Source organism: Talpa europaea (assembly GCF_964194135.1).
Source record: "Talpa europaea genome assembly, chromosome: 11".
Lineage (NCBI taxonomy): Eukaryota > Metazoa > Chordata > Mammalia > Eulipotyphla > Talpidae > Talpa > Talpa europaea.
The window spans coordinates 23016423-23042843 of record NC_140078.1 but is presented as its reverse complement, the minus strand read 5'-3'; the positions used below and the strand labels follow the sequence as shown (position 1 = coordinate 23042843).

At 51.0% G+C, this 26421-nt stretch overlaps 1 protein-coding gene across 1 annotated transcript; it reads left to right on the top strand.

Moving 5' to 3' along the window:
• Positions 1 to 317: 317 nt before the first annotated feature.
• KIAA1755 lies at positions 318 to 26421 on the top strand (the record flags this gene model as incomplete). Its single annotated transcript, XM_084247709.1, has 14 exons — positions 318 to 356; positions 619 to 816; positions 4970 to 6275; positions 6741 to 6961; positions 9049 to 9164; positions 11501 to 11594; positions 12723 to 12809; positions 14140 to 14256; positions 15965 to 16063; positions 16880 to 17028; positions 19958 to 20096; positions 21375 to 21497; positions 22098 to 22319; positions 25717 to 26421. The coding sequence occupies 14 exons, from the start codon at positions 318 to 320 to the stop codon at positions 26419 to 26421; spliced, it is 3615 nt and encodes a 1204-aa protein (XP_084103835.1).

Here is a 26421-nt window from a genome sequence, read left to right as displayed (position 1 = left end):
GGAAATGAAAAGATTAGTGATTAGAAACCAGGGAGGAGTGACTCAAGGGAAAAGGTGGCATAGAGGCCTGGGCCAGGGCAGAAGTGGGGGGATAGAGGTTGGTGAATTGTCCATGGCTGAGGGTGGGAAACCACCCCAATACAGTGGGAAAACACTCAGGAACCTGCATGTTGCCTGAGGTTCTCTGACGGAGGTGGTCTTCACTCAGCTTCAACTCACAGGTTTGCAGGTCAGCTAAGAGGTGGAATTTGGGGATGCCAAGCTCCCCTGTCCCTGTGGCTCTAGCGTGAATGGCTTCCTTATTCCTACACTCTACCATGCATCAGCAGATGCCATTTATCAAAGCCCTGCAGGAGGTGAGGGGATGAGGTTTTGTTGAGGAAGAGTATTCTAGGTAGAAGGAACAGTCATCGCAAAACCCTGAGGTAGAATTGTGCCTCGGTATTCAGGTTCATATGCCTGGGGAGGGAAGAAAGGAAGGAACTGAGAATAGGAAAGGAGGTTGGAGAGTCATGGAGGCCTTAGTCATACGGGGCTTGGAAGGTCTCGGAAGAGGCCACTGCTCTTATTATTATTACTGTTACTATCAGGTTTTACCCTCTCTCCCTTCCTTTACAGGACCCCCCACCCCTGGATACAGCCATCCAACATGCCCTGGCAGGCCTCTATCCCCCTTTTGAGGCCACGGCACCCACCGTCCTGGCTCAGGTGTTCCGTCTCCTAGATTCTGACTTCCACGGGGATGGGCTGAGCTTCCTCCTGGATTTCCTGATCCCTGCCAAGCGCCTGTGTGAGCAAGTGCGTGAAGCAGCCTGTGTAAGTTGGAAGGACACGGGGCCAGGGGACAAGCTCTCCCAGAAGGCTGAGGGGCTGGAATTGAACAGAGAAGGAAGTGGGCTGGTGCTGTCTTGCCTCAAAGCAAGAACTAAGGACATGGGATGATTTTCCATTGCTTGCCCAAAGGGAGCTTTCAGCCCTTAAATGAAGCCAGAAGGTCACCTGACCTTTGACCCTCTGAAAGCTAAGAGTCAATCAAGTTTGCATTTTCACTGGCAGGAAGGGAGGGAGGCTTGAGGGTCCCCTACTCACCCCCACCCCCCAGCCTACCCTGGGACTGACATTGTGGTTGTCTCCAGGCTGCTTTTTCTGAAGTAGGGGCAGCTTTTATACCATAGCAGAGAATGTCCCAGACCTTCCCCGGAACCCTTGAGGCATCCAGACTCTCACTTTCCTCTCTGAAGACCCCTTCAAACCCATATCTCAGGAATGCCCTTTGCGAGGCAGAGTGGAAGGAAAAATATTTTAGGCACGACTCATTATTGACTGCAAAGAACGAATCCTTATTCAGACCAGAGCAGGGCAGTCAGGCCTCAACCCCAAGGTGACCCACCGATCAGATCCCTTGAGGACCCTTTCTGTCCCTTGTTTCTGCTTTTTCTTGCCTGCCAGCAGCACTCTGACAGGCTAGGGTGTCCCAGCAAGGCTGGAGCCCATGGCAGCGCTGGGATCAGGTCCTAGCCTGGAGAGGAAAATGCACCTTCCTCTTCAGCAGTCATTTAAAAACCACAAGGTGGGCCTCCCCGGTGGCGCAGCGGTTGAGCACTGGGTTGCAAGGCTGCCCGCAGCCTCTGTGGCACCAGTTCAATTCCTGACCGCCAAGGTGAGGGTCCCACATGGCGCGCAGGCCTCTCCTGCCACCCACTGCTCCCCTCAGCAGTGTACTTCGGTCCTTCTGCCTGTTTTGCTCTCCCCTCTGGCTCTGGTGAATTCTCTCACCCTCCTGCGCTTCTGACTGTGCCCAGTGCTTGTATAAGCAAACAAACAAACAAATAAATAAATAAGTAAGTAAATAAAAACCATAAGGCAGGACCCTGTCTAGACATACTGGGTCCTCTGTCCATCCCTAGGCCAATCACTGTGGTCAGTGGAATGGGGTAGCAGGGTCAGCCAGGCTCAAGCTCTGTGCATACCTGTATGGAAAGAAAGTAAAGACTGTTTTTGAGATTTTTTTTTTTTATACAATAGCTGGGGTACAGGCCAGAGGCATGGGAGGGTGAGAGGATTCACCAGGGACAGAGTGGGGAGCAGAACAGGCAGACGGACTGAAAGCACTGCTGAGGGGAGCAGCAGATGCAATAGGAGAGGTCTGCCGCGCCATGTGGGAATCTCCTTGGCCAGCCAGGAATCGAATCCGTGTTGCAGAGGCTGTGGACAGCTTCATAGCACTGTGCTCAACCCGCTGCGCCACCGGGGAGGCCCTGAAGACTGTTTTTGAAAAAAGGGTAGGAGAAGCCTGAGGAGACCAAACCCTCAGATGCCCACAGTAGGAAATTGCCCACGCCCTTCTTAGGTCTGCCAACTGTGCCCTGCTCTGCTCAAATGACCAGCTCTCTGTGGCACCAGCCTCAAAAATGATCAAGAGTTTCATAGGCCCCTCCAGCCTTTCCCAAGTTGCTCCTGCCTGTTCCCGAACATGGTGTGTAGGAGCAAACAGTAAGGGTGGGGGCCGTGTGTGTCATTTCAGTGAGAAAGAGGAACCGGATGTGGCAGCTAAAAGTTCAGGCTTCGGAGCCAGAATTCGAGATGTTTGGGACTGGAAGGAAGCTGAAATCATCATTAAGCACACTTAGCTCAGTGCCTGGCACACAGGAGAGCTCCATGGCCACTGATGGTGGTGACAGGAGAAGCAAGGCTCTCACCCAAGCCTCTGCCGCCGCCAGCCCCAGGTCTGCATGGACGCTATTTCATGAACATCCTTCCCTGTCCTTGTTTCTTCTCCCTGACAAACTAGACAACCACCCACTCCATTTATTTGGCCATAACAACTGCATTTGCACTGTCCCCTTCCCCATTTCTTCCAGGGACAAAGGTCACAACATTTTTCAATTTCTTTTTTAATTAAAAAAATTTAAATTACAGGCAACTTGAATTATAACTGTAGATAAATTTGTGTCATCTCAGGGCAGGGTTGGGAGTTGGGTAAGCTTGTGGCCTCAGGAGTCAGGTTCTTAAGCCCCATCATTCAGACTGTGGGGGATCCATACCATAGCTCTGAGCGTCAGCTTTCAGAAGGGAACAGCAGTAACACAGACCTACCTCGTGGAGAGGATGCACACAGCTGGGCACCAAGTCTGGCCTCCAGTAGGTGCTTGGTAGCTGCTGGCATCACTATCCCATTTCCTCTTTCCTCTGACATTAGAATGCGCCAGTCACAACATCTGCCTTTGCTACCACTGGTGCCTAGAGGCACCCTCAAATGAGGTCTGGTGGGGCCTGGGGACACAGCAGTCGACTGCAGTTGTGCAGGTCTAGGCACAGGTCCTGCGTTTGCCACTTATCAGCCATGTGACTCTGAGCCAATCCCTGCACCTCTCCAAGCCTCACAATAATATCTGCGCTGCCTCCACCACTGAGTTACTGTGAGAGTCAAATGAGATGACTACAACTCTCACGTTCGTGGCGCTTTGCAGTTTGCACATTACTGCTGGGCTATTTTGTGTTGTTCAATGAGAAGGGGGAGGGAAGCATGTTGTGAACAGCAGAGGGCTACGTGAAAGGGGAGGAGTAACTCACAGACAGGTGGGTGGACAGCCGTGCGGTTTCTCAAGGCAGGCAGATCTGCAGTGCAACTGATGTGAGCTGGTTTATCAACTGTGTAGGTACAAGTATGGTCAGATCTCATTATTTCCCCAATTAATAATCTCAGGAAACACCTGATTAATTAGCAGGACGTTCAGTATCACTTTCTGGAGGCCTCTCACATATTCATCCAAATTGTATAAATTTGTCCCGGACTTAACTGTAGGAATCGAATTCTTTTCCAAAAGCTGGCTAGAGAAAGACCTGTTGTCAGACTGGCAGAGCTGTTACTCCCCTTGTTGCCGCATGGTGTCGCTGTTGAACGCTGTGCCTGCACTGCCTCGTGGAGAGGCTCCTGGAAAAATTTCACCCACATGCAGGCCCACTCCAGGATGACGTGCTGTGTCTACCTCCACAGAGAATTGCCAACATCCTTCCCTGCTGAAAAAAAAAATATATATATATATGTATATATATATATATATTTTGAAGTTTTGCCTCACCTGTGATTTTGCCACTAATGGGAAATAAACACAAGCAAATAAATAAACAAACAGATGGTAAACATTCAGAACCAGGATAGTGCAATCAGTTTTAAAGGTCACCCAGCAAGCTAGAGGCAGGGGCAGATTTCCCAACTTCTTACTCAGCATTGTTTCGCTCTGTAAGCTCTCTACTGCAGAATTAAAGAATAAAATAAAAGTGGAAAATGACCTTTCTATTTTTTAATTGGAAATCCTCACAGTTTTTTAAAGGGTAAATGTCAAAGGAGATGGAATTAATATTTATTGAATATTAGCTCTTATATGCCAGGCATTGTGTTAGGTTTCTCTCACTTAATCCTCATACCAGTCCATTAATGCTGATACGTGATATTCTTCTCTGCAGATAGGGAAATTGAGTCTCACAACATCAATTTTAAGTAATTTGCACAAATTAGCAATTCAGACCTCGGAACCCATGTATTTTGGACTTGAAAGTAGAGAGCTAAGGCCCGAGCTGGGTTGAGAGAAGTTTTGGATAGATGGGGAGAAGAGAACATGAATCAGCACAATGATGCTGGTGGACAAGCCACGTGCTGATTACTGCCTGGGTCTCAGAGATTTTCTCCCTTGAGCCAGAAGTCTGGCGTGTGCCTTCAAGGTCAGGGTCAGGACTAGTGAAGTACAGAAGATGTACCATTTGAGGAGGTGCTCATTCTTAGAACTGTGTGAGTGGTTAAGAATCCCTAGAGCAGGCAGGGATCCTTAAATGCCACATGTCAGGCACCCCTCTTACCTTACCCTAGTCTCCAACATGTTCAAGATTCCACTTGGGAGAGGGTAGGAAGCAGATCCACCAGTGGAGCTTTCAGAGCCAATTTTCTGATATCCTTTCCTTCTCTCTGCAGGCTCCCTACTCACACTGCCTCTTCCTGCACGAGGGCTGGCCACTCTGTCTGCGGGATGAGGTCGTGGTCCACCTGGCACCCCTCAGTCCCCTCTTATTGCGCCAGGGAGACTTCTACCTCCAAGTTGAACCCCAAGAGGAACAGTCTGTCTGCATCATGGTCAAATGTCTCTCCTTGGACCTTCGCACAGTGGACACAAAACCTGTTCCTGCATCATCTTACCCTTTGCTTTTCACCCAAGCGTGGCTGGAGGCCATCAACAGTGACTTTGAGGGAAGTCCCCTCCACAACTGCCTGGTAGCTTCCGAAGATGGGGTTGTCCCTGTGCCCTGGACGAAGATAACCAATCCAGAGTTTGTGGGTGACAGGCCCCAAGCACTGAATTTCCACTCCCCAGCCTGGGGGTCCCTTCAATTAGAGGCTCTTGATTTGAGCAGCCCTCAAGAGCTGCAGCAGGGCAGGCCCTCGGGCAGCCAGGAGCTTCTTGCTCACAGTTTGACCAAAGGTAGAAGCAGGACTTATAGGAACAAGTACCCGGGACTCATCAAGGTGGAACAAGCCAAGCCTGGGGAGGTGGCTTTCAGGGTGGATGGTGTGGTCAGCCAGGACTTGGAAGGAGAATATGTGGCTCTCCTGGACTTGTCCCAAGAGAGCAGAGGGAGGTTTCCCAGTGGGGAGGTGGAGACATCCAGTGCATGTACTATGGGGCCTCTGAAGGAGCTGCCTGGAACTAAGGAGATCCCTTTCTCTCAGAGGATGCTGCCTCCCTCAGGGACCCCTGGGAAGCCTTCCATGGAAAAAAGGTCTTGTTGGAAAGCAGCCAGCTCAGAGGAGGAGCCCTTAGGCTCGAGGCGAAAGGTCAGCCATAAAGCTCCCAGCCATGACTCAGAACTTCAGCTCCAAGAGCCCTACCTCAGTGTCCTTGAGACAAGTGTCTCAGAAGAGCCAGCTGACTCTAAAATGCAGGTACCGCTGGGAAGCCCAGAGAATATGATTCAGCTCAGGCCTGGACCAAAGCACACATCCTCCCCCAGCCTGGGTCCAGCTTCTCCTCCTGTTGCTCCTGAAGCCACGACGGAGGAGAGGACCGACGAAGGAAACAGTAAACTTTCTAAACCCATGACTGGCCCCAGTCAAGTCACTTCCTCCAGACCCCCCACTCCTGTGCTCAAATTCTCATTCTTGAGAGGGCAGAGACAAGCCCCCGAGTCCCCAGAGAGACCCTCCGTCCAGCATGACCGGCCCTGGAAAGTCTTGTGTTCGCTCTATTCATCCAAAGCCAATCGAGCCAAGCGTCCGGGGAAAGGTAAGGTGACCCCGGCTCTGCTGGACAAGGGGATGCTCTGGAGACGTGATCGGGCTGCGAGGTGGCCCTGGTAGTCAGGAACAGAGACTCACCTGGACTGGCTCAGTCTCAGGGATTTAGCACCCGAGGTGGCATTTCAAGAGGTTTGGAGTCTCATGGGTCTCGAATGGAGCAGACAGCCCCAGTCCACATGCCAGCTTTGCTGCGCACTAGCTGGACGACCTTCATCAAGGACTTACCTTCTCAAGTCCAGGCCTTTCTCTGTGCAATGGGAATCCCAACTAGACTTGTTTTTAAGTTCTAAGAGACACCAGAGGCAAGAGCTTAGCACCATGCCTGCCACATAGCAGATGGGTCAGTAGCTGTAAGCTCTTTTATTCATCATAAGGCGAAAGAGAAGACATTTCCCTTGGGAAAATCTGGCTTCCGCTTAACACCATTTTCTTTGTTGTTGCTTTTCCCCAGCTGGAACAACTCAGACCAAAACATCTGGCCTGGCTGCTGACTCAGACCCACTGACCAGGGGGGCGGCTGATTTCCCAGAAGCTTCTGCCAGCCCTCCAGAAAGCAGCCCTACTCTGGATGAGGAACCCTCAGGCCCTGAGCCCGGGATTGGGGCTCTGAGTACAGAGCTCTTGCACTCCAGGATAGCATGCCTCCCAGGTGCTCAGGGGTTATGGGGCAGGGTGAGGTGGAGGGCAAGGAGCTATGGGGAAGGGTGGGGGTGTCCCTGAGCATCCTTAGATGATGCTGAGTGTGGGGAAGATTGGAAAATCCTGGAGGACCATGTTCTGGGCCAAGTCTCCCTGGGACTCAGGTTCCCCATCTTTCCAATGAAGGAGCTGGATTATATGAAAACGGTTTCTAGGTATCCGCCCATTGTACTTTACGTGAGGTGACTTAGGTCAGGTTCTCTAGAAGCAACTGGTAACCAGGGTTCTTGGGAAAGTGATTTATGGAAAGTTATTCTAGGGAAAAGGTGTATGAGGGAGGCAGGATAGGGGAGGTGGATGGAACCAGGCCTGGTTCCATCTTCAGGAGCAGAGACCAGGCCCTTTGCTTATCTAGTCTGTGAATCAACTGCAGGCTGATACTGGGATGGGGATATGGGCTGAGCCTGTAATTCAGTCTAGCTAGTGGCAAGTCCTCAGAGAATCTATGGGCCACGCCTTGGATTTAGCCCTAGAATTCAGCAGGGAACAAGTCTGGTGTGTTCTCTTTACTCAGGAAGCCTAGATTCAAGTGATGATAAAAATTCAACTGGTTGATACATCATGGAACTGTACGGGAGCCGTGGAGAACAGATAAGGCTCCTGACCCAGGTTTGATGTAGGGGAGAGGTCAGGGAAGACTTCCTGGAGGAAGTCATATAAAGCTCAGTGCTGTAGAATGATGCCTACTATGAAAAGTAGAGAAAAATTTCAGACATATAAAAAGTAGAGGCTGGAATAGTAAATGCCCATATATGTAATACCCAGGTTTAACAAATCACAACATTTTTACACGTTTCAACTTTTTTTCCCTGAAGTATTTTAAAGTAAATTATGGATCTCCGTATTTCACTCTTAACTATTTCAGGAAGCATCTCTTAACAAAAAAGGAGATTTCCTTTCATAACCACAACACTGCTAGCACACCTAACAACCCTGAAAATAATTCTGGATACTATTCAATACCCAGTTCATATTCAGATTTCCCATATTATCCCAACAATGTTTTTTCTTTTAGAATTTATAAATTCCAAATTATAAATACAGATATATTCCACATTACACATGTATACATACACAGAAGGACTTATAGGATGTGTATGCTATAAATTTAAATATATATACAAATGTAGATATTTTGTAATTTTCAATTGTCAACTTTTCAAACATGTGAAAGAATGTTCCAGATGGTGCACTCCTGTGTCAGGCAGCTCTTGTGAAGGTGGCTCAGTTTGTCCAAGGCTTCATGAGCTATAAAGGAGTTGTGCCTATGCAGAGTGGGTGTCACTACAGGGTTGCCCTTAATGAGGTGACTGGGAGGCAGGGTACAGGACAGCCCCCCATCTCACACCATCCCCCATTATCCCCCTTTTTCCTCCAGTGCATCCTGGCGGTGCCCACTCCCTGGGCCTTGGACTCTTGATCCATGTGGGGAGAGTAGGACACACAGCCCTGGTTCCTGGGGCAAGGAATAACCTGTGGGGAACCCCTGCAAAATAAACAGCATGCTGGCAACTGGGGCTCTGTACTCACCCCTCGAGGGGTGATGCGGATGGCTGCCATGATCTTAACAACAACTGCTGTATGTGGTGCCTACTGCATGTTAAGAGCTTGTCTGGCACTGTCTCATTCAGTCCTTGAAAAAACCTTCCAAGTTCAGTATCTTATTATTCTTTTTAATAGGTGAGGAAACTGAATTTCAGAGAAACTTTGACCTGGCTAATGGCAAACAGCAAGTCAGTGCAGAGCTGGGGCTTGAACTCCTAGCTGTGTGACCCCAAAGTTCACTCCACAGCTTTGCCTCCCAGGTGTCCTATTCAGGGGGAGCTCAGGAGAGGGTGCAGTACCACTGCATGGAGGAGGTGCTCAGGGATGACTTTTCTGAGGAGGGGTTCGTGACCTGTGTCTTGAAGGGTGGTTAAGAGCTCAGAGTCACAGGGCAAGGAAAGGGCCTTCCAGAAATAGGGACCAGGGTGGGCAAAGGCCTGAAGGCCTTGGAGCAGGCTCCCAGGGAGGGCTTCAAAGTTCTCACGGTGTCTGTCGTCTCTCCTCCAGGCTGTCAGGACAGGACTGGGCGGCCCCTGCTTCTGGTGTCGACCAAGGAAGAGGCCTGGGAGGCACCCTGGTGCACTCCCCCAGAGGTCACCAAGTTGCTCTCCTACCTGTGCACCATCCCCAGGTAAGGAGCTGCACCAGCCTAGCCACTCCATCCCTCCTCTGCCCTCATCCCCAAGCCCAAGAGCAGGCACCCAGTGGGGAGACATCATACCCTTCCACCGTGTTGTCTGATCCCAGAGCCAGTCCCCAGCCAGGTGCTGGGGAAAGGCTGAACCTACTCCCCTAAATCAGTACAGTGTTATAAACCAATATTACATCAATAAAACATAATACGAATTTTAAAAAGAAGAATGAATTTCTAACAAATTTTCTGTTGATTCAGGCATGACTGGGCCGGGGGCCACATTTTGAGAATCACTGTCACAGTAAGAAGGTGGGGTTAGGGTGGGGGTTGGCAGGCTACTTACAATTGGGAAAATCAGGGAAAGCTTCTCTGAAGAGGTGATCATTGAGCTGAAATCTGAATAATAAGTATTTGTTGAACTAATGAAGGAAAGTGTAAATGAATGAGAGAATAAAAGAATGAGTAAGTGAGGGACCATTGACCCAGATTGACTTCTAATAACATTGTCCACTGCCTCCACCCTTTAGACTCCATCTTGGGATGGCTGGAAAGAGGCACCCTCCTTTCTCCTGAGTCCCAGCCCCCAGCCAGCGGGATCTTAGAGACGGTGTTTGCTCAGGACTGTGGTTGTGGAGATAGACCCCCAATCTAGAGGTTGTGGTGCCTGGATGGAGTCGGGTGGAGGGACTAGTGGAACCTTCTGGGAACCTTCTCTGTGGTTTGCCCTCCCCCATGGGAGCCTTCACTGCCACCTTCTGGTCACTTAGGTTTTTCTTCCTGTTGTACAAGGCTGGGTAGCTGTGCTAGGAAGGAAATAACCCCAGAATCTTACCAACTTGCTGTGTGACCTTGGGGCAGTCACCTCCCCTCTCTGAGGCTCACCTGAAAAAGGGGATGGCTAAGTGTGGTCACAGAAGGGGAAGATGAGGTACAGTGTAAACTGTAGAGTGTGGTGCACAAGTTCTTGTGTGCCGGACTTGCTTTCCCACTCCTGCTTTGAACCAACATTGCTGGGCACCTACTTTGGGGCCAGCCTCACACCAGCCATCAGGGACCCAGATGCCCCTCACATATAGTGCTGCCTTTGAGGGCAAGTGGTCGAGAGGCGTGCAAGCAAACTGTTCTCCCAGCACGGACATACGCAGAGACAGGTGAGGCTCAGGACTTGAAGTCAGAGATCTGCTTCACCTCCAAGAGCTTCCTCTCACTGCCTGCCATGCCACAGTTCTGTGCCTCAGTTTCCCTTTGGAGGATAGTAATAATAGTAGACATTTACATTCCTCCTCCTCTGCACAGTCACTGAGCGCTTTATAGCAGCAAATTCTTCCGGCCTCACCACAGCCCTAGGGGTTTGACGTCATTATTATCCTCCTGTAGAGGTGGGAACTCCCGGCAAGATGATAACTTGCCCAGATAACTGGGCAAGTTAACTTGACCTGATATGATGGTAGTGCCGTGGCTTGACCCCATGCTGCCCATGAACTGGCTGGATTTAAGGCTTAAAGGTGGTTGGGGGTTCTCTTCCCAACCTGCCTCATCACCAGAATGGCCAAGGGCACTTGGGCCCACACAGACCTCCTGGCCCCACCAAATACCTGCTGCCCAGATGTCTGGAAATAAGGTGGGGGTGGGGTGAGGAATCAGTGTTTTAACAAGTGCTGACAATGGGTGGATTTTTGGAAATCCTGAGATAATCACTGAAAAATACAGTGTGAACTAGTGAGGGTATTTTGGCTGCAAGTAACAAGTTCCAATTCAAAAGGTCTCATCAGATAAGGAAATTCATCATTCTGTGTCTCTGCCTTTTATCTCTCTGTGAAAACTTTATCAAGTTTTCCAATAGTCCCCTCCAGCAAACTTCCCCTTCCATCTCGTTGGCCAGAAATGTCACATGGTCCTAATCTAGACCAATTATTGGCTGGGAGAATTGGATCACTATTCCTGGCCTCAACGAACCAGAAACCAGTATGGATGGACATGTTTATTTGGAGGGAATTGATTCTTACGGGAAGAGAGTGCTATGCCCATGTAATAGGAATGGCTGAATGCTGGGTGACTTGTCCGCTGCAGCTGGGATAGTGGCTTATAGTTTATGGTTATTAGGGTATAAAAGAGGGCTATGAGAAGTTCTGTGGGAACTCTGAAAAGGGAGCAAAGGACTCTCCCTGGAAAAGAACCATGGAGGGCTTCCTGGAAGAAAGAGCATTAGAACTTGATCTTTCAGTAAAGAGTTCACCAATAAATAAGGTTTCTAGCAGCCAGTTTTCTCATCTTTCACTAGATCCTCCCCCTGTCCATCCAGCAAGACTGCCAAATCTGCTTACCACCCACAGGTCTGAAGATAAAACCAAGGGGCTGGCAGTTGTGATTGATGCCAGGAAGCAACCCCCGAAGCCTAGTCTGCTCAGTGCCCTTCAGGCCACACAGGTAAGTGGGAGGTGACAGCCTTGGGCTAGCCAGTCTTGGGATCCACAGGGGCCTCTGACAGTCCCTGAGTCTGGGAGCTGGAACCAGGCAGGGCTCTTTGTTGTAGCTGATAGAAAACCCAACCCAAAGGTTGTTCATTAGTTCATGTGACCCCACAGACTAGTTTAAATCCAACTTCAAGTGTGATTTGATACAGGGGCTCAAAGATTGTCACCTAGACCTGGTTCTTCTCTTGCCATTTCTTTTTTTTTTTTTAAAGATTTATTTATTTATTTATACAAGCACTGGGTACAGTCAGAAGCGCGGGAGGGTGAGAGAATTCACCAGAGCCAGAGCGGGGAGCAGAGCAGGCAGAAGGACCGAAGTACACTGCTGAGGGGAGCAGCGGGCGGCAGGAGAGGTCTGCGCGCCATGTGGGACCCCTCGCCCGGCGGCCAGGGATCAAACCGGCGCTGAAGAGGCTGCGGGCCGCTTCGCAAACCAGCACTCAACCGCTCTGCCACCGAGGGGGCCCTCTCTCTCCATTTCTGACCCTGTTCTCCTAGAAGACTGTCGTTCTCAGCTGGATCCTCCACCCATTCTCAGTGGCAGCCTGGCTCCCAGCTGCTCTGCCTTCACATGGTCTTTTATTTAAGTCCAGTAGGAAAATATGAGATTCTTTTCCCAGTGATTCCAGCAAAAATTTCTTTGTGTCTCCTCAACCCCAAATGGCTTAGGTTCTATTCATCAGGCCTTTTTTTTAGAGAGGGAGGGTTGGAGGGGAGAAGCTACCCACTGATGGGCTCAGACTTCAGTCACACAGACCTCCTGAGGCAGGAGTGGGGCAGGGGAAAGGCTCCTAACCAGCTGTTCTTGATGGCAGAATAAGTGGAAGTTTGGCATATGTTGACCTCATGGTCTGATCTCATGATACAGACAAGGAAACTGAGGCCTAGAGGGGCCGGGGCATCTAGGAAGTTTGCGACACAGCTTGACACTCCTGCTTTCTTGACTTCCAATGACTCACCCCCCAAATATACCAAAGGTCCCACCCTCAGCCCCCCGCCCCCATGGCCATTTGCCTGCATCTTAGCGGGGAGGCACCATGGAGGCTTGGGCAGAGCAACACTGACATATTCTCTCCAACAGGCTCTGAAGCCAGCTTCCATCTGTGCCTTGCTTTTCCTGGGGGAGAAGGAGGCTGCTCTCCAGCTGGAGAATTTACCTGCCATCCAGGTGAGGGGGAGGCAGTGTAAGCAGGGGCAGAGAGGAATTATTGGGCCTGCCCTGAGCTGGAATGAGGATTTGCAGAATTCATGAGCTAGGAGAGGCCCTGAAACCATCTAGCCATCTAGCATCCAAGGCCCGGATGCTACAGCTCTCCAGGCTGCTCCCAAGGCAGACATTCCACGTCAGTCGCAGAATGATTTCTCTCCGGCCACCCTAGCCACTCCGACCAGGAGATTAAGAGCGGCACATGGCATGGAACTACTTGAAAAATTTCATCCAGTGAGCTCCTAATCCCTTCCCTTTCAGATGAGGAAACGGAGACCCAAGGCCACACAGCAAGTGAGAGGCAGTGGTGCCTTGTCCACCCTGCGGCCCTGATATCCTTCGTTTCCCTCCCTAGTTGCTCTCAGCACCTCCCACTCAGAGGCTGAGTTGATTTGGGACAGTGCGAGAATGAGCCTTGCAGCCCCTGTTAATTGGTGCCATATACCACAGTAATGCGCATGGACACCCTGCCCCCTGCCCGGCTTCAGGAAGTGATTTTAAAGGTCTCCTTCTTCCTCCTGGTTAGTAAACAGGCACATTATGAGCTAGAGATGTGCTTTTCAAGGCTTTATGTGCCCACAGATCACTTGGGGAATCTCATCAAAGTACAGATTCTGATTAAGTTGTTCAGGATGGGGCCCGGGATTCTCTATTTCCAACAGGCTCTTAGGTGATGCTGGTGCATGGACTGCACTTTGAGTCCCACGGATATCAAATCCATACACAGGACCCCAAACCTACAAAATCTGCCGAATTCCAAGTTTAGGTACTTGTAGCTGTACCTTGCATAAATCTCAAACATCACTGCCTGGGAGAAGCACTCACCTATCCCTCCTCCATGTCCTAGGGGACACTGTTAGGATTGAGTGACCGTTTTCATCAGCCCTGAGAAGGAGACAGCACCTGTGTAGGCTACCAGGGAATAAGGACTGCAAAGAGGTTACATGACAAGAGCTTCAATCTATTTGTGTAAATGCCTGGAGAGAAAGAACCCAACACAGAGGGAGCAAGTACTATGATTGATTAATGATGTCTGCCTTGGGCACAAGCTAGGAGAATGGCTGTATGAGTGCTGTTTATTTGCCACTTTTTACCAAGGGTCTGGTTCTGAATTTGGATTTGTCAATCAAATCGGTTACTAGAGAACATGTTTGGCAAGAAAATAACTCTTCAAGCCAGCCTCACCTGTGGGAGGTAGATGGTGCTGGAGCAGGGTCTGGGCAGGACCTTCTCAAATATGTCCTCACAGTGAGTCTCCTGGTCCATCTGACTCACTTTTTTTCATCTGCAGGTAGAGGTCCTGACCTCATTGAAGGCCCTCAGCCACCATGTGGACCCCAGTCAGCTGCCCAGTGCCCTGGAAGGCTCCTTCCCCTACTGCCACAGCGAGTGGGTGCAATTCTTCCAGGTGTCTACCATCATGGCCTTTAGTTCCACACCCTCACTCCTTGTCTTTCTCTCTCCACTACCCAGCCCCATGGATCCATCTACCTGTCAGGTTCAAAAACAGTCATTCAACTGTTTATAATGAGTGCTCAGAGTGGAATGATTAAGAGCCAGATTTTGCAGCCAGTTCGCCTGGGTTCCAACCCCAGCTCTGTTATGTGACCTTGGGCAAGTTATCTGCACCCTCTGAGTGCTTTTCCATATCTACAAAAGTAGGGAGGGCACTAATAATAATAATACTAATAATAATACTTTTGGAGAGATTGTGAGGATTGTGTTCCTCTGGGTAAAGAGCTCAGCAGAGTGTCTGGCACATGCTAAGGATTCTATCTATGTTAACAGAAAATAAATTTACAGACATCTGCTCTGTGGACCCATGTAACTCAGAGAGCTCAGGGGCTGGTGGGGGAGGCAGATGTGTCCTCCTATAAGAGGGAGGAAGTGAAGAAATTGCCAGTGCCAGGCTCCTTTCCCCTGTGATTGCAGTCCCTCTTCACCACAGCCCTGCCAAGGAAGTGTTTCATGTCCAATTTAACAGGTGAGGATGCACAGGGCAAGGATGGCCTGCACAAGTGCACACACAAGTCTCGGGCTGAAACCTTACCCTAACCAGCACCCATAAATGTCTGCCTAGGGCTTTCTCTAGACCAGGGCTTCTCAACCCCAGCATTCACATTTGGGGCCAGATCATTCTTTCTCGTTGGGAACTGTCTTGTGCACTGTAGCATGGCTAGCACCATCCCTGGCCTCTGCCCATCCACACCTCTACCACAAATCATAACCAGAAACATCTCTAGACATTGCCAAATGACCCACCGAGAACCACTGGCCTATACTAACCATTTGGTGTTTTGTTTATTAATTTTTGTGTTATTAGCTTTCAAAAATTGTGCCTGAGTTTGAATAGGCAGTACCTTCAAAATTCAAGTGGTACAAAAGGGGGAACTGAAAAATCTCTTTTCTACTTAACCCCCAGGTGCACATTCCCCCCCCCCCAGGGGATTAATCTAGAGACTTTTGAACTATATCTTTGTTTTACCACCTTCCTTTCACTGAAATCTCACTTACAAACCCGGAATATAAAACTGATTTCTAATATGCTAGGCTGGGAGCTATTCTCAGTGCCTTGCACAAATGAACCCATTTAATCCTCACCCATTTCTACATAGCAGGAACTTCTGTGATCTTATTTTACAGAGGGAAACAGCACAGAGAAGTTAAGTAACTTGCCAAAGACCACACAACTACTAAGTTGTGGGCTGGGCTCAAATGGGATCCAGCAGAGGAAGTTGCCCCAACTCACCCTTTACTACATTTCCTCCTCCTCCCTCAAAGTATCCCCATTGGCCTGGAAGTCGCACAGGCCTATCTTCTTCCTTCTCCCTCTCTCTTTCCCAGTACCAGTGGTTCTCAGTGTCTGGTGCCTGGACCAGCAGCATCAACATCACCTGGGAGCTTTTTAGAAATGCACTTTCAGGCTCCGCCCCAGAGGAACTAAACCAGAAACTAGGAGTGGGGTTCACAGTCTAGATTTTAACCAGATTTCCAGGTGATTCTGATGCAGCTTAATTTTGAGAACCACAACATATTGCCCCTCCTGTATCCTCCTGGGCTGGGGAGGACACCCTCCCTATAGGCCCGGCTGACATCTTTGGCTTTCTGTCCTGCAGAAATTGGACCCTTTCCTTACTGACCTCCGCCAGTCCTCCTCCCTGCTCCGGGCATCCATCAAGGAGTTTGAGAAGGGGGACCCTCCTGGTGGAGTACAGGTGAGTCAGGAGCATGGGGCGGGGAAGCCACACTGCACCCCAGATTCCACAGACCTGAGCGTATGAAGGGGACTGCCAGGACAGGCATTAGCATCCCTGTTTTTCATGCATTCATTTGACTAATATTTATATTTAACATATACATATTTATAATGTACTTATAAATATATTTCATATACAATTAATTTACTGTGCACTCACTGTGTGTCATGCCCTGGAGACCCAGCCTGGAGCAAACCCACTTGTGTCCAGCCTGACATGAGAATAGGAGGAAGATTGTGCTCCAGGGGGAAGGCAAGCACTTACAAATATCCTGAGGTGGGATTATGCTTGGTATGTTCAGGAAAAGCAAGGAGAGCGGTGTGGAACAGTCAGTGTGAGAGGGTGGGAGAAGAGAAGAACTAGAGGATTTTCTGGATCCACCAGGGGCTGTTTCAAAGAGGAACTGAGTTGAAATTTGATTCCAAGGGGCAGTGAAGTCTCTGGAGAGTTTTAATCCCATTGGCACTTTGAGCTGCCATGTAGTACACAGACTGCAGGGGGAGCCAGCGTGCTACAGGGAGAGCAGTGAGGAGGCTGAGTTAGGTGTCTCAGCAAGAGATGACTGGACCAGTGGGGCTGACATGGTCATGAGAAGGAGGAGTGGCTTGAGGAGGTATTTTGAGATAGAAAGGATAGACTGTGTGGGACCTGGAATGTCAAACAGAGGTGGGAGGAGGTGTAGGGGCAGATTGTGTGACCTGGGCATGAGGATCCCTGGGAGGTTATAGGGGGAAAGTGGGGACTGGGCATCAGGCCACCTCCCTACATTGGCAGGAGGCCTCCAGGTGTCTAAGCAAGTCCAAGGAGCTGATGGAAGCTGTGCTGAGGGACCCAGGCCTGTTGGGCCTCCAGAGGGAAGGTGGAGCCACCCTGGCCAGGCTGCAGCAGGAGGCCAGCAAGATGGACTTCAACCCTGACATCAGGTATGGACACCCAGACTTTTCCTCCCCTGTCCCCCCACCCCCGTTCCTTGGCCTGGGATCCTGAGCTGGGGCCACCCCGCACAAAGGACACAAGCTGGGCCCTGTCGCTGCTCAGGAGCGGGTGTTTGCAAGGCCCATCTCCTGCAGTGAGGTCTGGTCACATGCCTCCATCCTGGGCCTTCATGCCCCATTTCTTCTCGATTGCCCCTCCTTCAACCCCCAATATCTTCAGCCTGGGATGGACATCAGACGATAGTCCCTGCCTGTCTCTGATCACCCCCATGAACCAAGTTCTTCTGACCCGAACGGGGGGCCATCTCATTTATTCGTAGAAGGAGCCTGGTGTCCACATCATCCCCACTTCGCTGCTGGGTAACTGAGTCTCAGGGAAATGGAATCACAAACCATCTGAGCACTAACCCCGGCTCCAGCCTGCCTTCCGCCGCAGGCCGCTCAGCTTGGCCAGAACCTCATGGTGTATCAGGGGTCTCGGAGCCACAGAACAAATAATATACATCCCTGGAAAATACTTACTGTCTGTCTTTCTTTATTAATTGAGATATAATTGACAAAGTACATTCTATTCATCTCTGCTGCACAAATAGTAATTTGATATTTGTAAGTATTTCAGAATAACCAGCACAATAAGTCTAGTTAGAATCATCCATACAGTCACAAAACTTCCAAGTATGCAGCACAGTACTGTTAGCTGTAGTCACCACGCTGTCCATTGCAGCTCCGTGACATTTATTTTATAGCTGGAAGTTTGTACCTTTGGACCCCCTCCACTCATGCACTCACGCGCCCACCCCCTGCCTCACAGCCGCCAGTGTTTTCTCTGTCAAACAGGGCGTGCATTTTTTTTCATTTGAGTCCACACTTATGAGAGATTGTACAGTATTTGTCTTTCTTCTTCTGACTTATTTCTCTTAGCATAATCCCCTAACAGTCCATCCAAGTTGTCACATTTGGCAAGATTTTGTTCTTTTTATGGCTGAATAATATTCCCGTGGGTATGCACATGCCACGTTTTCGTTATCCATTTATCCAAAGATGGACGCTAAAGTTGTTTCCTTATCTTGGCTATTTTAAAGAATGCTGCAAAGAAGGTGAGGATACAGGTATCTTTTTCAGTTAGTATTTTCATCCCGAAGTGGAATTGCTAGATCATATGTTAGTTATATTTCAGTTCTCTTAAATTTAGGGATGATGGAAGGGAATCAGTAATCAAATCAGTTAGGAATTATAAATGTTATTTCTGTTAGAACAAACACATTAGTTACAAACTGTCTAAACTTTTTAGAAGTTTGTTTATTTGACACCTAAATAACACTTAGCATGTGCACAACATTGTTCTAAGGGCTTTATGAACAGTAACTTGCTTTATTCCCACCTATGAGGTGGGTCCTGGTGGTGTTCTCATTTTACAATGAGACTGAGGCTGAGAGTGGTTAAGTGACATGTCCAGGGTCACACAGCTGGGATGTGGTGTGGCCAGGACTTGAACCCAGGGAGCCCGACCCAGAATCTTGAACACACCGCCCTTAGCTGTGCTTGCTGTCAGACTCACAATGATGTGAGTGCTGGGCAGTAGTGGGCCCTGGTGCTGGGTCTGGAATGGTCTCCCTGAGTTTCACAGGGCTGAGTTTCACATGCCGCTGCCTCACTGCCCAGCCCCTGCTCCTTCTTGTCCACCCTGGTTCCCTGCAGACCATTTTCTGCAGGCAGCCCCGCCAGGGGGCGCTGTGGTCCCATGTGAGCAGCTGTCTGCGTTTATTCTGCAGACAGGCCCCTGCAGCTCTCCCCCTCCCGCGCCTTCCTCTGCCCCTCCCACCCTCCCTGCACCAGGCAGTCTGGCTTTTTCCATCCGATTCACACTTACTGGGTCCTTGCCCCTTCCCTGAAAGGGCAGTGACCCGTGGGAAGCTGCAGGCAGCTGGGGAGGCCCCAAGCGAGGTTCCCTCCAGGAATGCAGACTTCTTTCCCTTGCCTGTTTTTCCTTTTCCTTCTGAAGATTCCCTAAGGCAGAGGAGGGTGGAGTGGGATTTAAGGGGTGTTGGAAAAGCCCCCGGATTTCTCCCTTCACTCAAGTGTCACCCCATCAGGAATCCCACACGTGCCCCTTCATTTGTGTCTTGCTGCCTTTGATTATATTTTTAAAATTACATGTGCAACACACCATGAGGGGTTCCAATTCAGACTGCAGGCAAAGAGAGCCCCTTCTCTGTCTGGACCTCAGTTTTCCCACCTACAAAATGGAGGGCGGGGTGAGAGGCGTCTCAACCACTCATCATCACTGCAGAGAAATAATAGGCAGCTACAGGCGCTGGGCCAGACACTACTTTGAATGATGATGCTGGTTCCCAGCTCTCCTGCCGGGGACCTCCCGAGGAGCTGTGTGGAGCCCGGTGTCCAGGCTGCGCTCTGAGTCTATTTGGCTGAGGTGGTGTTCGCACATCCGGATGTTTAAACTCCCACACAGGCTCTAACATGCAGCCAGGGGTGAGAGCCAAGGCGGTCCATCATTTTATCCATGTCACTCTGTGAATTAGGTTCTGTTATTCCCACTCTTGACAAATGAAAAAACAGAGACACAGAAAGGTTGAGAAATCTGTACAAGTTCTCATTACTAGACTGCCTTCTAGTAATGCTGGGCTGGGACTTGAACCCAGATCCATCCAGGCTGGGTCATAACCTCCTAGGTCCTCTGGTCCTCCCGATCCCATGGAAGGCCAAGGTTGAGACCCAGGGAGATAGAGGGATCTATCCATGGTCACACAGCTTGTTGGCAGCTGGAACACCCAGGCTGACACTATGTTGTGGGTGGGAGTTGGTGTGGGGTGGGGTTGGTTCAGGCCTGAACTCGGGGGGTGGGGGGTAGCAAGGGGGGGTTCATCTTGAACCTTCTGTCACCCCCTCCACTTCCCAGGAGCCATCTGGCTGAAGCCACTGCTCTGTACAGCCTCGTGGATGAGCAGCTGCATATCCTGGTCACCACATCCAACCACCTCCTGGGGAGACTGGAGCTCCGCATCCGCCTGGGCCGCCTAGAGGCTGCCATCCACCAGGTGAGTGGGGAGGATGACCTAGGCATGTGGGGCTGCAGGCCCTGCCCCAGCCAGGTGCTTGCTGCTGTAACGACTCCGGGCTGGCAGTCCTTAAGGACGACGCAGGCACTCTTGAGATTTGGTACATGATACAGCACTCGCTAAGTGTTTAATATGTTCCCACATAACCCATAAAGTAACGCTGGGGGAAAATGAACCAAGCCGGATGGATCTGGGTTCAAATCTCAGCCCAGCATTACTAGCATAACCCATAAAGCATTACTCATAAAGCTGCACTTATTGAGCACCAACTGTGTGCCAAACCCTGGACCAGAGCCTTTCACTTTCTGACCTCGTCACTTACTAGTGATTTGGGGAAGGTGCTGGATTTCTCCCATTCACAGATGAGGAAACTGAGGCTGGGAGAGATTATGTCACCTGCCTGTGGTCACTTGGGGGGTCTGCTCTTGAAGTCCCTCCTGCCACCACTCTCTCCACTGCCAGGCCTATAGCCAGTGCATCTCTCCCGGGCTGGGGCTGCCTGCATCCTTGGGGCTGCGGGGTGCAGTGTGTTCTGGAGTCCCAGTTCCAGCTCCAGCACTTACTAGTGATGTTTTACACCAGTTATTTCACCATTCAGTGCCTCAGTTTCCTCATCTGTTTAATGGGGATAATATCAGTGCCTGCTACATTGGGCTTTTAGAGGATAAAGAGAATAACATGCTCTGCAAGACACCCCAGAGCCAGGGGACTTTGCCCTTGGAGAGTGTTGTTCATGCCCTCTGTCCCTCATTGAATCCTCATTCTACCCCATGTGGCCACTGAATAAACTGATGCCTGAGAGGGGACGTGCTCTGGTCCCACACCGAGTCCATAGCAGGACTCTACAGCAGCGGCTCTTTCTTTTATTTATTTCTCCAACACAGCTTGCATCCTCCCAGGGACAGGGAGCTCATCTCCTGAGGCTGCCCCTTTTGTGATTCAGTGGCACTGAGTGGTTAGAGTAAGCTGAAATTTGCTACCCCGTGACTTTATTCAGATAAGGTGCCCTGAGGGCCTACCATGTGCAGGGTGCTGGCCAGGCCAGATGTCCTCTGGGGCCCCAATCAGGGAGTCCTCTCCCTTTGGACATTTGAAGAACATGACAATGTACTTCTCCCCTAGAATCGGCCAGACCAGTGGGCACAAGTCCAACCACTGCAGGACTGAGAGAACCTTAGCCACTAAGGAAGTCAGGGAGCTGGCCAAGGGACATCTCCTCAGTGGCCCCCATGTCTAAACATCCCTTCCCTGCCCCAGGTCAGCAACTGGATGGAGCAGGAAGGAAGCCGGTGCCTGCAGGTGCTGATGCCCAAGGACAGAAGCTTGGAGGCTGTGGAGAAAGCCCATGCGGAGTTTGAGGACTTCTTCCTTCAGGCTGCAGTGCGTTCCTAAAATTGAGGAACAGTACTGGAGCAGATGGAGAGGGCATGGGGGGCAAGGGGGCGGTGAATGGCTAGAGCAAAGGAAGGAGGGGAAGGGGAAATGCTGGAAAGCTTCTAGAGACAGTGAGGAGACCAGGTTGGATCACAAAGCATTCTGCTTACATGTTATCTCCTCCAGGAAGTCTTCCCAGACCACCAGGTGCAGACAACCTATCTCAAAATGCCTAAAGGGTTTCTTAAAATGCAGATTCCAGGGTTTCACCCTAGACTTATTAAGTCACCCTTGGGTCAGGAAATCCCCAAGCTTGATGTATTAGGCCTGGAGCACAGGGTGATTCAGCCTGTTTCACCTCCCAGGCTAGCGCAGGAACAGATAGAAAGGGAGAAGTTGCCAAGGAAACTATCCTGGGGGAGGTAACACTAAACAGAGTCCTGGCCAGCAAACTGAACTGGCTGCACAGGCCTTGGTCCTCATTGTAGAAATGAGGAAACAGGCTCGGGAACATTTATATCCCCACAGTGGGAGATTCCTAATATCTGGGAGAGGCTCAGCTAAGGGGCGGGGAAGCTGAATGGACACCCCCTTCTCCCCACTCAGGCCCAGTACCGCTGTGGCCTGGAGCTGTCCAAGCAGGCGGCCCAGCTGGGAGCTGCAGCTGGAGGGACTGGTGAGGCAGAGGGGACAGGGTTCCCGGAGCTGGCAACCTTCACTGCTACCCAGAGGGCCTTTCAGGCTAAGCTGACCCACTTCTACATGGCGGCTGAGCGGCAGCGCACGGACCTGGAAACACTGCTGCACCTCCATCACTTCTGCAAAAAGGTAGGTAAGCCTGTGTCCCACCTGCATGGACTGTCCCCAGCCCTGAGCAGGGGAGTGAGTGGGGGCCGGAAGTGGCCCAGATACAGCATTAGATTCTTTGCATGATTCACTGCCATCGTCCCATGACGGGGGAGGGAAACATTACCCACACTTTCCAGAAGGGAAAACAAGGTTTGAGCAATTAAGCCATCCTTCTAAACCAGGTCAGGCTCATCCCTGATCCCAAAGTATCCCTATACCAGGCAGCCTCCCAGTGACCTAGGAGGTGACCCGGATGTCAGCTCTCAAAGGCCCCTTCAAAAGCCCTGCTTCTTAGACTTTGTGGTTAAGGGAAGGAGCCAGGATTCCTGGGAATCTGATCAAATCCATATGCTTTTATCTTCACATGTAAATTTCTGCAGGCAACTTCATAGGTTCAAGACCAAGCTAAGAACCTTGATCTGGCTGGTCCTGGCGTCTGCTGCAGAGCTGGGAGAACCAGATCAGAGAGAAGCTGTCACTTAGCTAAGGTCACACAGCAAGCCCATGGACACCATTCTAGTGCTCTTGCCCATGCTTCACCTTGCCCTGACAGATGGGGGTCTCGGGGGAGAAGGGGACAGCTGAGGATGGGCCCCAGAGACTACTCTAAGCACCCTCAGAACAGAGTCCTCACCAGGAACCCAGAATTTGGCCAGGAGATAGGAGGAAGAGGTAGAGCGTTCACGTGTTGCAGCACAGGGAATCTTGGTGGGAGGTGAGAGGAACTTCATCACTTTGCATCTATCATCTCCTGGCAGCCCAAAGGGGCAGCGTTGATCAGCCCTGCTCTACAGATGTGAAGACTGAGACCCAAAGAGGAAAGTCACTTGCTCAAGGTCTCCCAGAGGATTAGTCATTAAACAGGTTTTTATTTAAGAGCCCCCATCACTTCTAAATCCATGTAGCCAAACCTCTTACATTTCCAATGGGAAATTGAGGCCTAGGGGATGAGGGAGCAGTCTGGGAGATCTGTGACCCACCCAAGTGCCCTTAGTTGCCCTCACACTCACCAGTGAGGATGAGGGTGGGAAGAGCCTGACCCCGGCCCAGCTGTCGGGCTGACCCAGTGCACAGGGGACAGAGAACACAGGGTGCTTGAGAGGGCAGCCAGAGGGGCTGGGTCAGCCCAGGCCTGGGGCATGAGGAGGACAGGCCACTCTCTGTCCCTCCCAGACATCAGCAAAGGGATCCCTCCTCCCAGCTGTGCTGAAGTCAGAGAGCAAGGAGGGGCAGGGTCTGGGACCGAGATGCAGGCTGGCCTGTGTTTGCACAGACTGTGGGGCCTCCACAAGAGACTTCCCCGCCCTGGACCTCAGCTCCTCATCAATAATATTGATGATGATAATAGTAATAATCAATACTCACATAGTTCATATTATGTGCCAGGTCCTGTTCCAGTCATTTCATTTCATGTATCATTTTATTGTCACCAACCCCATGAGGCAGTGTGTGTCCATTTTACACACAAGGAAACAGAGAGGTCAAATAACTGAGCCAGGATCACACACCTAGGGAGTGGCAGAGCTAAGATTAAACCTGGATCATCTGGCTCCAGAGCCAGCCTTGCCAAGTAGTGAAAGAATAAAATTTGATATACTAACCCCCTGGGCTTTGCTTAAACTTGGAAATATTAACACCATTATTATTGCTAAAGTTAGTAGGAGGAAGGGGAATAATACATCATAGGTTAAGGGTATCTGGAAGCTTCTCTCCCTCATTAATATTAGCCGATTTCAGGCCCATTAGTCTTCCTTGGTAAATCAAACTTGCTCTAGCTCTGAGGACTTTGCAGTTGCTGTTCCCTCAGCCAAAATACTCTTCCTCTCAACCCCTGACTTTCTTTCTTCAGCACTCAGTCACTTCCTCACAGAGACTCCTCCTGACTCCCCCCACCCCCAGAAACCTGCCCCCCATCCTCTCTCATCCCCCTGATTGTATCACCTAATGGTACTCTGATGCTGCAGTTCCCTTATCCTGTTGCTTCATCACCTGCTTGTCTCTTTGTCACCTGTGAGTTGAGCTTTTCAAGGCAGCAACCAGGTCTGGCTGGCTCCTGGCCGCATCTGTCCTCAGGGTTAGCACCCAGAGGGAGCCCCGGGAGAGCGACCAGCCGAGGGAATGGAGCCAGAGTGAGGGACGAAGCAGTGACAGAGTGGACCCAGGCCTAGAAGTCACACTGCAGGTGGCAGCCCTCACCCGCGTCCCCACTCTGGCCGTCTCTCGCTGTTTGATCTGGACGGGCCCCTTCTCTCTGCCCTGATTTCATCTGCACAACAGGGGGCTAGGCGAGATGATTGCTGAGGTGTTATTCATCTCTGTCCAGCACGGCCCGGAATATCGAATTCCAGACAGACAGACAGACGGGACAGCCCCTTGCCGGGCTCAGCCCCGGAGGCAAGCGAGCATGCAGCAGCTTTGGCCCTAAATAATAATAACACGATTGTGCCGCTAACGGAGATTTATGGAGCCCTTTCCCAGCCATGAGCTCCGTGTGCTTCCACGAATATGAAGCCATTTATCTAAAGACAAGTTCCCTTAATCCGTGGAAAGATGGTTTCCTCGGAGAAAATGGTTCTCCAATCCCCACAGCCTAACAGCTCGCTGTCGGCTTCTAAATTAATGGAGAGAAAGATTATGTTTTTCACAAGCTGCTGGGACTGTGTTGGCGCCTTTGCAGCCCGCAGACATTTTGTGGGTGAAGTGAGGACAGGGAGACTCCCAAAACGCGGCCAAGGTCTGGCTGGAGAAAGGGGGTGGGGGCGCAGACCTGGGTCTCACTGTGTGACTGTGGGGGCCCAGCCCGGCCTGGACCAGCTTTTCCTGGGTGAGGAAGGGCTCAAAGCTACTCTTGCGAAGGCTGGACAGACCTGAGTTCGAACTCCAGCTCCTCCCTGACTCACAATGTGACCCGGGACAAGTGATTCATATCTCAGTCTCAGTTTCTTCCTCTGTGAAATGGGCTGCTGGGACAGTTCAGTGTGACCACACAGGAGATGCACAGAACCTAGCAAACAGTTGGTGCTCAACAAACATCAGTCAGACTCCTCCCTCGGCACCCTGCTTTATGTGATCATCTTGTGCAAACACCCATTTTATGGGCGAAACTGAGCCCCAGAAGGGGGCAAGTCTTGCTGGCTTCTGGGTCCATAAGGCTTTGACTAAGATCTTGGAGGTCCTGGGGACCATTTTCCCATGTGTATCCCCAGGAAGAGAAGGAAACCATTGTCATCATCAGCGGAGAAAGTCACGGCCATACTGAGGGGACCCTTACCTCGACCAGGCCCTAATGTTAATTCAGTCCGGCGTGTTTTGCTCTCCCTGCCCCCTCTCGCTCTGTTCTCATGGAGCCCCTCCTCCCTCTCTTCTTGTCGCCCAGATGACCTGGTTCCACATGGACTGTCAGGACCTGATGGCCCAGCTCAGTCTGGGCAAAGCCCAAAGGGCCAGCCCTGGCAAACAGCGCCGGCTGCACCGCTACCTGCAGCGGCTGGTGTCCGAGTTCTCCGCCGAGAAGCTCACCGCCATGGGGCTGCAGGTGGCCTCCCTGAGCCAGGAAGACCTGGGCCAGGACCTGTGGGAGGAGGCTCAGGTGAGACACGAGGAGATCCAAACTCTCCTGAAGAAGGCCTTGGCCCACTGTCCCTGCCCGGAGGGGCCCACTGCTCGCTTGGCACGCCTGGAACTAAGAGGGGCAGCCGACAAGGGCCAGAGAAGTTGGAACAGAGAAGTCACTTCCAAGGGATGGCAAGACCTGCCTGCCCGGGACTCACTGGGCCTGAATCGTCCATCAAAATCCTGTTGGCCTCCTCCGGCCCCCAGAGTGGGGCACAATAGAAATTTCCAGGCAGGCACTCCACTCCAGGAATCTGGTCAGGCAGTACAGGCTGATGAAGCCAAAGATCCCCACGAGGCCCTGGATCTTGCCCCTGAGCGTTTTCTTGCCACTGTTTTCTCCTGGCAGCGGTTCCCCAGGCAGGGTCGGAGTCCCCACCCCACTGGGGGCAGCTTCTCCTCGGAGGGGACTGACTCACAGACATCTCTAGAAGACTCTCCCCAGACCAGTCCCCCTGCTTCACTCTAA